General features: G+C 37.0%; 1 protein-coding gene across 2 annotated transcripts in view; it reads right to left on the reverse strand.

Annotated features, from left to right (window-relative positions):
* Positions 1–6951: 6951 nt before the first annotated feature.
* The window catches only part of PALMD (palmdelphin), a 54285-nt gene continuing 46268 nt past the window's right edge, over positions 6952–14968 (reverse strand). For both annotated transcript variants that reach the window (XM_082452203.1, XM_082452204.1), the window contains exons 5-8: positions 14906–14939; positions 14671–14784; positions 11572–12669; positions 6952–7303 (exon numbers count right to left, since the gene is read on the reverse strand). In XM_082452203.1, the coding sequence (XP_082308329.1) occupies positions 7260–7303; positions 11572–12669; positions 14671–14784; positions 14906–14939 (1290 nt within the window). In that variant the 3' untranslated portion in view covers positions 6952–7259. The remainder of the gene's footprint in view (positions 7304–11571; positions 12670–14670; positions 14785–14905; positions 14940–14968) is intronic.

Below are 14968 nucleotides of genomic sequence, written 5' to 3' on the forward strand. Positions count from 1 at the left end.
TAAAACTATTATGCTAAGTGAATCAGACGCAAAATGTCACATATTATGAGTATATGAAATATCCAGAATAGGTAAATGCATAGCGACAGCAGAATGGTGGTTGCCAGGGCCTTGAGGGGAGGGAGTGGAGGAGGGAATGGGGAGTAATTGCATAATGGGCATAAGATTTTATTTTGGGATGCTGACAATATTTTGTTGATAGATAGAGGTGGTGGTTGTACAACATTGTGAATATAAGAAATGCCATTTTAAAAGGATTATTTTATGTGAATTTCACCTCAGTAAAACAAATATTTATCTGATTACTACTCTTGGATTATACCTTTGGGTGGAAAGATCTGGGAGGTTTGCTTGCCCTAAAATTGGTATCAGCTTAATTTCTTATTTCGTTATCAAATAAGTTAATGTCATTTTATATAATGCCTGGTCATATAACTCTGGTTTAGAGGAGAGACAGTTCCTAGAACATATCTTTATTTTTTTCTTTATTTTTTTCCAGTGGTTTTTCATGGATTTTATTAATTTTTTAAATTTATTTATTTTAATTTATTTTATTTTTTACCAAAAACCTTAAGTAGTGATTTTTTCCCCCAATTTTTATTTTATTTTTTAAAATAGATCTTTATTGGAGTGTAATTGCTTCACAATACTGTGTTAGTTTCTGTTGTACACCAAAGTGAATCAGCCATATGCATACACATGTCCCCATATCCCCTCCCTCTTGAACCTCCCTCCCATCCTCCCTATCTTGTCCCTCTAGGTCGTTGCAAAGCACCAAGCTGATCTCCCTGTGATATCTTTAGAAGTATATCTTCTTCATATATCTTATAAACACATAAAAGAAATTGTATTGTACTCTGGGTTTCTTCTAAGAACATAAACAATTTTTGGTTCCCAATCAGGTACTCAGACATGGTAATCAAGCTCTGCGGATAAGAATTTCCTGAACCCATACATTCTAAATATGTGAGTTCCACTGCTAGTAATGGCTAAGATCCTGCCAAATAGACTCTCCTTCAGAAAACTAGAGTAAACTTCAAAAAGCAGCTATCTGAAAGCCCCAGGGAGTGACGAGAAGCAGGAAGATTTGGATGAGGTGTCCACACTCAGAGGAGGAAAATTGTTTGGAGTTCCCTGTTTTCACTGTTTTTAGTTTCAGGACAGTTGAAGTCAACTGTGTATGTGGTGTTGGGTGGCAGGGGAACTGCAGTGTTTGTGGCATAGAAATCCAGAGGACTGATGGCTGGTCAACTGCAGCTATGAGACAGTGGGGTGAAGGGAGGGGAGTTCCTTTCTTGGAAAGGAAAACACTAGAGAGGGCATCCCAAATCCTGTTTGCCCATAGCTCTGATTGATCCCTGAATATGTTCACATGCATAATGCAGGTGCAAAGCAGCTAGACCAAACAAAAAAAGTTGACTTGAGATTGGAGCTGGAACACAAGAAACAGAGTTTGCAGTCCAACCCAGTTATTTGCCTGCTAAAACAAAAGAGGCCATATTCATTGGTGAAAAATAAGAGAATCCAGTATTTTATTTTATGATGTACCGACAACAATCCAAAATTACCTGACATAAAAAGAACCAAGAAACTCTGGCCCATTCTCCAAAGCAAGGGTTAGCTAACTTTTCCTTTAAGGGGACTGATAGAAAATATTTCAGGTTTTGTGGACCACATATGGTCTCTGTAGCATAAGCATTTTTTAAAACAGACCTTCAAAAAATGTGAGAAATCATTTTTAGCTTGTGGGCCATACAAAAACAAGATGTGGGATGACTTTGGCCTCTGGGCCATAGTTTGTTAACCCTTGCTCTAAAGAAAGAACAATCAATGGAGACCAACCTTTGAGATTTCTCACCTGATTAGATTGAGGAGATAAGAATTTTAAAGCATGTATTATTATTATTCTCAACTATATAAAAAGAAATTTACTTGCTATAAATAAAAATACATAGAAATAGAAACAATACAAAAGGACCATATGGAAATTGGAAAGCTGCAAAAATACAGTATTTGAAAGATTTCAGGAGAGAATTAATATCAGAATGGAGATGACAGGAAAAAGAGCCAATGAACTTGGAGATAAATCAACTATCTAATGTTTGAACAGAATAAGGAAAAAATTTTGGGAAAGAATTGAACAGAATCTCAAGACCTGTTAAATGGTAGCATCTTTAGGTATTATCTCAGAAAGAGGAGAACTTGAGTTAATAATGACTGGAAACTCCCCAAATTTGCTAAAAGACCTAACTTTACTGATTCATGATGCAGGAAAACAATTCAAGCAAGAAAATATGAACAATCATGCTTATACAAATCACTGTCAAAGTCTTGAAAGCAAAAAATACAGAGCAAATCTTGAAAGGAGAAGGAGAAAAATTAAACATTCCAAACAGGGGAACGATGATTTTGTTAACATTTTACTTCCCATAAGAATCTATGGAGGCCAGACAGGGTGAAATAACGTCCGAAAGAGGAAAAAAAGTCAATAAGAATTATACTTGTGGAAAAAATGTCCTTCAAGAATGAGGACAAAAATGAAGACAATCTGCATCGAAGGACATCTAAGAGACTTTGTTGCACTACAAGAGGCAAAAGGAAGTTCTTCAGGCTGAAGAGAAATGGTAGTTGGATCCCAGGGATAGAATGAAGAACACTCAAAATGGTAAATAATTGGTAAATAAAAAAACCTCTTTGGTTTTTTACAACTTAAATTCTTTATAATAAATATGTCTGTTCAAAGCAAAAAAGAGTCTACATTGTTTTGTGGGGTTTGTAATGTATGCAGATGTAATACATATAACAAGTTAGCATAAAGGATGTCAAGAGATTATAGACTTGCATAGTTGAAAGACATCTGCATTTTATATAACGTTATACAATGTTAGTTCTAAGTGAAAAGTTCTAATGTGAAGAATTAAAAATGTATATTGTAATTCCTACAGAAAATAAAAAACAAGATATATATATATAAAGCCAGTAGAAAAAATAACATGAAATCTTAAAATTATTTAAGTAATTTAATTAAAAAGGCAAGAAAAGGAAAATAAAGGAGCAGAAAACAGAGGGGATAAAGAGAGAACAAATAATAAAATAGGCCAAAACTCAGCCATATTAACGATTATATTAAACATTAGTAGACTAAATACTCCAATTAAAAGGCAGAGAATGTCAGATGGATAAAAAAGTAAAACCCATGACATGATTTAAATGTAAAGGGGCAAGGACTTCCCTGGTGGCGCAGTGGTTAAGAATCTACCTGCCAATGCAGGGAACACGGGTTTGATCCCTGGTCTGGGATGATCCCACATGCCGCGGAGCAACTAAGCCCGTGCGCCACAACTACTGAGCCTGCACTCTAGAGCCCTTAAGTCACAACTACTGAAGCCCGTACGCCTAGGGCCCGTGCTCTGCAACAGGAGAAGCCACCGCAATGAGAATCCTGTGCACTGCAACGGAGAGTAGCCCTCGCTCGCCGCAACTAGAGAAAGCCCATGCGCAGCAACAAAGACCCAACGCAGCCAAAAATAAATAAATTAATTTAACAAAAGAGAATACATTGCAATGATAAATATGAATGTGCCTAATAACAGACTCCAAAAGACATGAAGAAAAAGTTGACAGAATTAAAGAGAGGCACCCATTCATGGTAAAAATACTCAACAAATGTGGAAAAGAAGGGGATTTCCTCAACCTGATAAAGACATGTAGGAAAAGCTGATAGCTATCATCATATTTAATGGTAAATGAGTGAACACTTTCACCTTAAGATCGGAAACAAGAGTGTCATCACCACTTTGCATCAACATTGTATTAGAGGTTTTAGCAAGGGCAGTTAAGCAAGAAAAAGAAATAAAAGACAACCAGACTGTAAAGGAAGAAATAAAACCATCACTTTTCATAGATGACATAATCTTATACATAGAAAACCCTAAGGAATCCAGTAAACAACTACTAGAAGAAATAAACAAGTTCAGCAAGGTTATAGGATACAAAATCAATATACAAAAAAATCAATTGCATTTCTAAACACTAGCAAAAACAATCTGAAAGTGAAGTTAAGAAAACAATTCCATTCACAACCATCAAACAGAATAAAAGAGGAATAAATTTAAGGAGATGTAAGACTTGTACGATGAAAAATACAACGCATTATTGAAAGAAACTAAAGAAGATCTGATGAAATGGAAAGTCATCTCATGTTCAAAACATTTATGGGTGTATGTCAAAGGTGCACAGGAACAAACTGAAAGTGCTTGCAGTGGCCAAAGCTGGAGCTATTTGAGCAACAAATTGTGTTGGATTATAACTCAAGTGTAGTGTAAACACCCATGAGTCTACACTGATTTAAATTAATGATTGAATAAATAAACAAATGGGGAAGAATAGACAAATCTCCTGTGCAGAAGAATTTGAAATAATTGATATAGATACTCTGTCCTCAAGGAGAGTGAGACTAACTCCCTACTCCTTAAGTATGGGCTGTGCATAGTGAGTTCCTGCCAAAGCATACAGCAAAAAAGAATAATTTTACAGTGAAGTAATCTGACTAAACTATATCAGCCAGGTTATCAAGGTCAACATTAACAGTACGTACTTTCATGTTGAAAGTATGTACCCTTGATATGATGTGATGAAAATGGCAATTTACCTCTTTTGTCTTCCTTTCCCAAACTTATGACCTCAGTCTAATCATGAAAGAAACACCAGACAATTTGCAATAGAGGGACATCTTACACAATACCTGGCCAGTAATTTTCAAAACTGTCAAGCTTGTCAAAAACAAGGAAAGTCTGAAAAGCAGTCACAGCCAAGTGGAGCCTAAGAAGACATGACAACTAAAAGTAATGTGGTTTTCTGTATGAGATCCTAGAACTGAAAAAAAGACATTAGGTAAAAACTAAGGAAATCTGAATAAATTATAAGACCTTAATTCATAATAATGTATCACTATTGGTTCATTAATTATAACAAATGTACCATACTAATGTAAGATGTTAATAATAGGGGAAACTGGGTGTGGAGTATAGGGGAACTTTGTATTATCTTTTGGATTTTTCTCTGAATCTAAAACTGTTCTTTAATGTTGAATATAGTTAGCTGTGGGTAGCATAACTCGGGAGTGTGTGTCTCCTCATTTGGGGGAGAAGGTGAGATCTTTTTTAAAGGATAGCTGCATCTTATTAGATGGAAACAGTTGTTTTTTAGTTGCTTGAATGGTCAACATTATGTAGAAAGATAAACACGGAAGTTGGGTAGAAAAACGAGTGGACAGTGCCAGTTTAATGCTTCATCTTTATCTTCATCATTTAATGCTTCATCTCCAAATCCACCCTTCTTTGCCCTGCTTTGTGATGTAAACATTTCTTCTTTGCCAGGTGAAGCAATGTTAGCCTTTGCCAGTAGAGGGTACTGGAGGGATGCTGCATGGCAACAGCAGCAAGAAGGCACCTCACTTCCGTTTTCCAGCTTTCCTTCCTTTTTACTGAGCACAGGAGCCAGTGGATTGGTGTGTGGATGGTCCAGACTCACCTCAGCAGCCCTGACTGAACGGCTCCAGCTTTGCACTCAGACCCCATTCTGCCCACCTGGCAGCCAATTCTGCAGCAGCGCCCGCTTTACCCCCAGGCAAAAGACCAGTTCCCACTTCCCACATCTTCTGACCATGCTGGGCCACTTCTGCATACAAGCCCTGGTCCATGCCTCATGATCTGCCAGACAGATTCAGGCTTATGTTGCTTGAACCCAACTGGTGTTGCACAGCTTCCCCTTGCAGACTACATCTTTCCCCTTCTGAACCACTTATTCATTCATTTGCTTATTGATCACTTACTAGGTGCCAGGCGGTGTTCTAATAAACTTGTGTGTACAAAAACCAAAACCCAAACCCAGTGATTTAATCACAAGGATGGCAGAGCTACAAAAGAATGTGCAGATTTGACAAGTCACTTATGCTAAAGTCAGAAGCATGAAAAGGAAGGAATGGGACCCTTGGACCTGGGATAGGGGTGTTTGTATTAAAGTGCTTCTGAAATTTGACCTTCCAGATTTCCCGGAACATTCCAGGCCAGCAGAGGAGCTCTTTCCTCCTAGAGAACAACTGCCCCTTGCAGACAACTCATCTGAGGCTGATGCTCTCCAGGTAATGCTTGCCCTCATCAGGATCCGCTTCTTTTACTTCTCATTGCCTCCATACTAGTAGCTAAGATAATTTCATCATGGTCTCACCAGGGCAATTCAATGTTTTCCCAAGAGAAAACAGACCATTCACTGAAAGACTTGGCAGGACCTGGGTAATTAGCACTGGCACGATCCAGGGGAAGATATATTTGAGTGGATTTTGAGGGTGTTGGATGGAGGGCAGTATAACAAGGTAAGGCAGGAAATAATTGGTATGGGAGTATTCTCCTTCAAATCATGATTTAACATCCTGGCAAGAATACTTAGGAATGAAATGTTGTACACTTTCTTATTATGTTTTAATATTAGGATTCTAACTTGTTTATAAGAATTGGTCAAACATTAGATCAGATTTGTGTTGAGAATTTGGGAAGTCCTCCATCCAACAGTCTTGGGTCATAATCAGTCATTGTACCCTGGAATTCACATTGAACTGAATGAAAGAAAAGATGATATTTCAAGAAGACTGAACACATTGGTTATCAACTGTAAAGTCATGTACGCTATCAAGATAATCCAAATCCAGTCCCCAAATATGAGGATAATTATTGCATGCACCTTTAAAATGTATGCAAAGAGTTTTAAGTCTCAATTGAATTGGTCCTTAGCAGGAGGATGTAGTTGTCTTAGAGCCTTGTTGACTTGGGATGGCATGTTTACTTCTCAGAGTTGAAGATGAATATTTCTGTGATGAGGTGCAGTGGCTTCCTATGATCTTTCAATCTTTGTGTCAGCAAAATTACAAGGTCAGTTAATAAAATATAGTCGGGCTATTTTAAATAACTTTATTCTTAAATTTAACAAGCTCTTATTAGAAATGCTTTGGTATCAATACAATAAAAATATGTTGGTTTCCCCCCACTGAATCATGTCAAGTAACTGGAAAGGTTAAGAGTTTGTTCTCCCCAGCTTTTTTGGAATTTGTTTCAAATAATGACTACTGCTTATTCACATGGCTTAATATGGGTATAATTATAATTTTTGTATCTCAGGAAAAAGAAACAAAATATCCAGAGGAGAAATTTGCAAATGTTTCTTAGTTTCTTCTTCAAAGGGTGTTTACGTAGATGGTACACCTCTCAGATAACTTTTTTCCCCAGCTTTGCCATTCTCATCCTTAAGGCTGCAAAATAAAGAAAAAATAGAGAGAGAGTTATGGAAAAAAAAGCTTTACTTTTCACTCTAAATGACCATTACATAGATTGCAGGAAAGTTTGAAACATACCTCAGATGATTTTATCCAACAATGTGAACATTGTTTTAGTAGCATAAAAAGATAGTAGAAATAATAAGCTATGGTTAACTTAGGGAAGAAGCAGGTTCAGAACTAGAAGGAACCTATTTCTATAAAAATTAAAAGAGCAAACACAGCATAAATTGAGTAAATACAGGATTAGTGCAGAGTATCACTATTAGCCATAGATAAACAGCTATGGGTCAATGACTATTTTGTGCATATTTCTGAGCTATGTACTACTAAAGAGAAAAAAGCATTGACATAAACCCTAATTCATGATGGTTGGGTTATCTTTTAACTCATCAAACTTGGTTATCCCAAGGGGCTTCATCCTTAGATATAGAATGGCAAGAACAAATTTTTTAAATAATGAAACAATACGAACCAGTATTTAGGAGTTGAAGTCATGATAAAATGTCTTTGTCAAGGTATGTTATAAGTACTTTCAAAGGGCAAACTTATCTTTTTGAGAATATTTCACTGCTAATGGTATATTGGATGTAGAAACCATTTAAAAATGTAGATTTAAAATTCATAACATTCCTCTGATGTTCTGGTATCATGCCATTAATATTTAAGAACAGAGTATAGTTGTCTCAGTCATGTTCCAAAAGTTGAGAGATGCTTTCAAGGCACTGATCATTACAATCATGTGTAATATGGCCCAAGAACCAGCTATTTAACTGTTTGCAAAATTTTGTTTAATTAAAAAAAATCAAAAAGGGAAATCATGTTTTCTTATTTCACAGCCATATATTAGTTGTCTGTCAACAAATGAAATGACCCTATTTCTAAGAAGCTCTTTTTCACAAATACGAGAAGGTTGGGGATCTAATATTGTAAGAAGGCCATGGTCATTTTTATTTTCACTCTACTTATATGAAATGTTTTCATTTAAATGAAGTCAAGGAGCTTTATTTCCCTTGGAATTTTAAGGGAAATGATTATTTCCAGTGGCAGGATCAAGAATATTCCCTTGAACTTAGGACCAGCTGAGAGAATTTCCTTTGCTCTGTAGCCAGGAGGATGGTGTCGATTGCTGGGAGATGTCGGATGGTGAAACTGAAGGACAGGACTGTGCTTCCACAGCAAGAAGGCAGAAGGCAGAAGGCAAGTCTTTATAGGTTTTACTTTGAGATTTTTGGACCTCTATCTTGCCCATACCAAAAATGAAAGCAGAGGAAAAGTTCATCTTAAGGGATTTTTGAAGGTCTCTTTTAAGGCTGGGGCAAAATCCTCCTCCCTACAGTTACTCATCAACTTAGATTCAGTAAATCAGGCATAGCCAGCGTGCTGTGCATTTTCAATGAAGTTCTTAAAGGACATCCTGGATGTCTGCATCCTCAGGAGTGGGGTAATCCAGTAACTCACTGTCCCGTTTCTTAAGGGGGAAAAAAGAATTCTAGATTGTTAGAGTCTGCTATTCCTTTCTTTAGGCCTACGGTAAGTAGATGGTGTGAGTTCCAAGTAGATGTGTGGGGACACAGCTTTTGACAATGGGAAGGCCCCTTGGTGTAGCAGCTAAAAGACCTGAGTCATCAGCCCTCCTTTTTACTTCTCCTTTCTGTTCTTCTCCGTTCTCTATCTCCTCTCCCCATAGCAATTCAGACGCATAGTTTTGGCTGGTTTTAACTTGAGGGAAGAGAGCTTGCCTCCTTACTCTCAGTATCCCTTGGCTCCTAATGGTTGCCACAGGTTGGCAATTTTGGCACCAATAGCTTTTGAATCCTCCGGAGCTGAGTTTCCCTACCTCTTCATCCTGAAATGCCATTGACATCTGTAAGAGGGGAGAACAGAGCTAAAAGAAGTACAAAAGTAGGTTGGTGAGGATTACCAAAGGGAGTTAACTGTCTGGCTGGTGGGGATAGTAGGGGAGTCCCAGTAAAACCTTACAGGGGCCACTCGTTGGATGCATCTGGCATTGAGCCAGATGCTTTGAACATGATCCTGTTATATTTATTGATACATAAATAAATGGACATAAATTTGCCTAAATTTTCTTGTTGTGTCTTATCCTTTTCAAAGTTTTGGCTAAAAAATCTGATCTTTAGGGTCTCCAGGCTCCACCTTTTTCCATCTTTCTTCCTCCTTCATGTTCTTTTCCAAGTTAAAAATTGCTCTTAGGTCAGGCTTTGATAACAGCATTTACACTAAGAGAAAAGAGACTTACACTTATTAACTATTATGCCTACTAGGAATATTTATATTTAGTAGGACACCTATACCATAAATAAAGGAATGGACTGAAATGGTGGATTTTCAAGTATCAATATGTATTTTTTGGGAGGGAGGCGTTTAGAGGGAGAAGCTCAACCTAGTTGGTGCTAGTGAAATTGAAGTGCATAGGTGGCTATATATTCTATGAATATGGACATACCCTGAGGGCATATGTCAATATGATATACTTATTTTTAAAAACCCATTAAAAATATCAGTTCTGTAATCCACGTGGTGAATTGGAAAATGGGAATGTAAAATGATATCATAACAGAAGGCAAGGAATTTGGAGCATTCTGTTTATAAGATGATTTGATTGATAGTACAACATTTGTATTGTTACTTTGTCTGGAAAAGGTCTTCCTGTTTTCACTATTTTAGTTCAGTGGCATGATTAGTGTTGTCTGGAAACATTAGTCACTTCCTGTCTTTTTCTCTGGGATATATGTGTTGACATGGGTAGGGGAGAAGGAATAAGGGTGTTCGGGAGGAGCTGGCTAACATCCAAGTTAAAAAATAGGTTTTATAGTGCGTAACGTCACTGCTCTGGACCGTAAACAGCATGCTCCTCTTTTCTAAGTCTTCTGTGTTGTTGTTTAAAAAATGAATTTAAGCTGCAAAGTTTGATCATTCTCATAACAGAAAGGAGCTTTTAGTTTTATCAGGTTTCCGTTGTGGGGACACACCATTCAACTCTGATTTAGGAAGATAATATAAGTGCTCACTTACCAAGAGCTTAGAAATTCTTCAGATAATTAAATTTACAATATGTCTAAATTTACAAAAGGTATGTCTTTTAGACATACAAAAGTTATGTCTAATTTAACTACTTAAAAAATGGAAGAGGTCCATTTTATTGTATTATTGGCAACCTAAGACTGGGTTTCTCGGTTGCAGAGGAAGAATCCTTCCTGAATGGTGCGGGTACTACCAACGGTTCTGTAGAATTATCAGGTTTTTTGATGGCTGGATTAGCTGGGACTCAATAGTTATTGCTTTTTAATGAAAATTCTTCTATTAGAACATTTAAAATTACTGTTCCTTTCACAGATCTAGTACATATGTCTGGGTAATTTGATTTATGTCTTTAGCTATTATAATTAATTTTATCAGCTATTATAATTAATTTTATCATATTCTTATTTATTGTTTATAAATAAGTAGAATACAATATTCAAGTGATAATAAGGAATCTAAAATTGATGAGCTATCAGTTTTGTAGAAAAGTGTTATTTTCTATTCAATGCTAAAAAAGCTAGATAGCTCTAAAACTTTACAGAGAATGAGAATATGTGGAATGCAAATATTTAGAAAATAAAAAAATAAAATTTCTAAGTTAGGGAAGATTATGTGTCATTAAATGTTATAGATAATGTAGAATAAACTGATATTCTTTTTTAAAATGTAGAAAAGTTAAGGAAATAAAGTTAATAAAATTATAAAAGTATAGAGAAACAAGATATAACAAAGTAATAAAATATCACATTGAAAATAAAATTTGTTTCTTGTTTTCTCTTGCAAAATTAAGGCAATTTGTTAACTTATGTAGGAAGTTTAAATCACAGAGAGACACAAAAAAAGAGCTGGCTTCGATTCTCATGGGAAAAGATCTAATATTGATGATCCAACATGATAGTAATTCAAATACATTCACATCCATACCATGCCAGAAGATGAATTTCAAGTTACTAAGGTCAGTCATTGCAGTACCCAAATAAGGCAACAAATTTTTGTTTCACTTTCTTTATCTTTTGAAGTGACTTAATCACTTTGCTTATGATGATAACAGTTCATATCAGCATTAATAAAAAAATCTTAGCACGTATTAGTTTATGAAGTGGTCAAAAAAAGCTGAAAGCACGAGGGTTTGGTAACAACACAAAGAGAAGATTATCACAGGACTAGACAGCAGTGACAAGCCTTGTCATTTTTGTTACCTGTTAAGGAGGGATCCTCAGTCCCATCTCCTGCTATCTGAACGTCAAGTGGAGAATGGTGGACAGGGCTGCCTAAGCTTTCTTCTTGCTCCTTCAGGGATATGGAATTTTTGTGGGGAGATTTATGGTTTGTGTTTTCATGGGGATTAACTTCTGATCTCTTTCTTGGAAGTGGTGTTGGTTTGGCAGGCTGGAAAACCTGACTGTAGGGAGCTATGGGATGGTAGGATAGTTTCTCAGCTTCTCCTTCACCCTCCTCCTCCTCATCATCAATCACAACCAGCTCAGCATGGATGACCCCATCATATCCCGTCAGAAGATTCTTTTCTTCCTCATTGTCTTCTGCCTGCTGATAACCCATGAAAATCATTGTCACGGGTTCTTTCTCATCCATGTCAGAAGGCAGGGAATGAACAATATTATATCTAATGTCTACCTCATCCTCCTGGCAAGTAGGTGAAGAACCCTGGTGTTCTGATTTCCCAACTAGTGCTTCGCTGGGACTCAGTCCCGCCTTTGGAGAGGGAGCATACCTGTCCTGCATTACATCTGATTCTTCCCAAGGAGTCATCAGCCTCTTCTGCTGGGTGTGGGGTGTCTTCTCTGCTTGTTGAGTCATTGACCGGGGTTGAGGTATTGGCCGAACGGGACTGATGTGATTGAAGCTGTTGCCGCTCTCCTCTGAAAGTCCATTGTCCATGTTGCGTGTGGATCTATTCATATCATTACCCAGTCCATTAGCTTTAATCTTTATCCTTTCTTGAAAGTTTGGTCCAGGAGTTACCTTCTCTCTCTGTGGAGTTGTAGGTCTGCAAAATGGATTGGCATATACAGGCTCATGATACTCTGTTGGGGATTTAGAATTTCTCTCTGAAGCTTGTCTTAAAAGTTCCTCTACTTCAACTGGTGCCAGGCCATCGGTGCCGTTGTATGCTGCACTGTGATTAGAGCTTACTGCATATACTGACTTTTGCCCGTCGTCATAAACTTTTATCCCTGTACCTTTAAAGTCATCTGATGGGAGAGGTATTGAAGACAGGACTGTACTTTCTCCGGTCTTCAAGTCTTTTTCAACTTTGATTTCCATGGCATACAAAGCTGTTGAGAGACAAATTTGATCCCTGATTTAGTTAACTTTTTCTCTTGTAAACTAGCTAGCTTTCACAGTGTTTATTTTTATATTAAGTATACCCTTTGTGTTCTTTTATGAGATGTCTTTTTAAAATTTCTGATTTTATTCATTAATTATATAATGACTAATAGTTTAATGACATGGGTTTTTATGTAAGGATGTATGAAATTACTGAAAAAATGGAAAGGATTGAAGAAGAGAAGCTGATTGGAGAAGAGAAACTGATGTTTCCTAACGGTAAGGCTTTTCATTGGGGAGCCAGAAGATATCCCCTTTCTAATGAATAAATCCAACACAACAGATTTACATTCTTTACATTGCTCCGGAATCAGATCTTTTTTTTAGTGAGGAAGAATAAGTCACTCTGTGCATTACTGTAGATAAAAGGCCAAGCACTGTATATTTTATTGTTACAGCCTTGTTGCACAGGCCAGCAGCCTGTTGAAATTAGAGAGGAGTGTTCTAAAATTTTCCCAACTGGGAGGTTGTTAAATGTAAAACTGGTATAGAAGAGGGAGGGAGTAGGCTAGAATCACATGCTTCTCATTTTGCCTTATGTTTCTTTTCACTTTCACTCCCATTTTTAAGAAGGGCTAAAAATAGAGCAATATCAGCTATACTAAAACAACTGAACTGGGGAGAACTGGTTGATTTTGGGGAAGTTGAAATCTGCTTCATGTCCCTGGCAAGATCCTGAGGGCTGTGATTTTAACTGGCAGAGTAAAGCTAATGGGATCCTGGGCAAAATGACAACGTTGTACTGCCTGCTTTATTTTGTGCTCCCGCCTTCTTCTTTTTTTTTTTTTTTAAGTGTTGATATTGCAGTTAGTTTTCTTTTTTTTTTTTTAAACATCTTTATTGAAGTATAATTGCCTTACAATGGTGTGTTAGCTTCTGCTTTATAACAAAGTGAATCAGTTATACATATACAATATGTTCCCATTTATCTTCCCTCTTGCATCTCCCTCCCTCCCACCCTCCCCATCCCACCCCTCTAGGTGGTCACAAAACACCGAGCTGATCTCCCTGTGCTATGCGGCTGCTTCCCACTAGCTATCTATTTTACATTTGGTAGCGTATATATGTCCATGACACTCTCTTACCCTGTCACACCGCCTTCCTCTTTGAATGCATCTTGCATGTCATCTCTCCTCCGTAGCCCAGTGGTTCTTGGTCTTCCCTGGCTACCCAAATAAAACTGCAGCACCTTCAACCACACTTGCCCTATCCCCCTTCTCTGTTTTATTCTTCTCTTTAGCATTTTCACTTCCTAATGTATTTTATTTGCTTACCTAATTTTTAATCTATTTCCTCCCTTAGAATGTCAGCTCTATGAGGGCAGAGATTTTTTGTGTTTTATTCATTACTGTATTCTTAGTGTGAGAACTGAGCTTGGCATAGCGTAGGGGGTTCACTGAATATTTGTTGAATGAATGAATGAATGGATGAATGAATGACTACTTCCTGCAGATAGAGTGTAGCTTCTCTTTTCACTCTAAAATTCAAAGGTTCCCTCTCTGCCCCAATACAAGCCTTCATTTTCCCTGGGGCTTTGAAGTATTAGTGTCATGCAAATCATTCCCACATGGGGGTAAATAATGCCGAGCCTTCTCAAGGGGAATATTTTCACTTTATTCATTTCATTTTATTTTATTCTAGTGTCTACTACATGGAATATGTTGGGAGAGATGTTTTTGAGCAGGGGAGCATTGCTTTAAGAGCTTTTGTCTCCCTCAGGCCTTTATCTTCCCTGTTCTTACCTAATTTGCTGGGGAATGAAATGCATGGAATAAATATTGTAACCCCATTATCCCTACTTTTGTAAGTGACTCGCATACCTCATGGAACTTTGTAAAATGGACCATTGCTTAACCTGGAAGGATAGAATGTCACAGCAAGTTGCTAATATTTGATGTTGTAAAATCTGAATTTGAGAACCTACCATTGAAGACAGATTTTTCGCATACCTTTTCTATTTTGTTCATCATTGTCTATTCCTTCATTTCTTTCCTTCCTTAATCTGGAAGGTATGTAGGATTTTGGAAGGTCAGGGATATTAGCATAGATGTCTTCAATTGACTCTGTAAAATTAATATTAATTTAAAATATATTTAGAATATATTTACAATAAAGGGAAAAATTTCAGTGGGCTTATCAAAAAATATTTTAGTTAGACATAGCATAGGCTGCTCAAAAACATACCTCCTGATGTTTCTTCCTTTTCCACCTTCACAGACTATAAGAAAAAAGAATTCTCCATGATTA

This window comes from Balaenoptera physalus (genome assembly GCF_965194825.1).
Source record: "Balaenoptera physalus genome assembly, chromosome: 1".
NCBI lineage: Eukaryota > Metazoa > Chordata > Mammalia > Artiodactyla > Balaenopteridae > Balaenoptera > Balaenoptera physalus.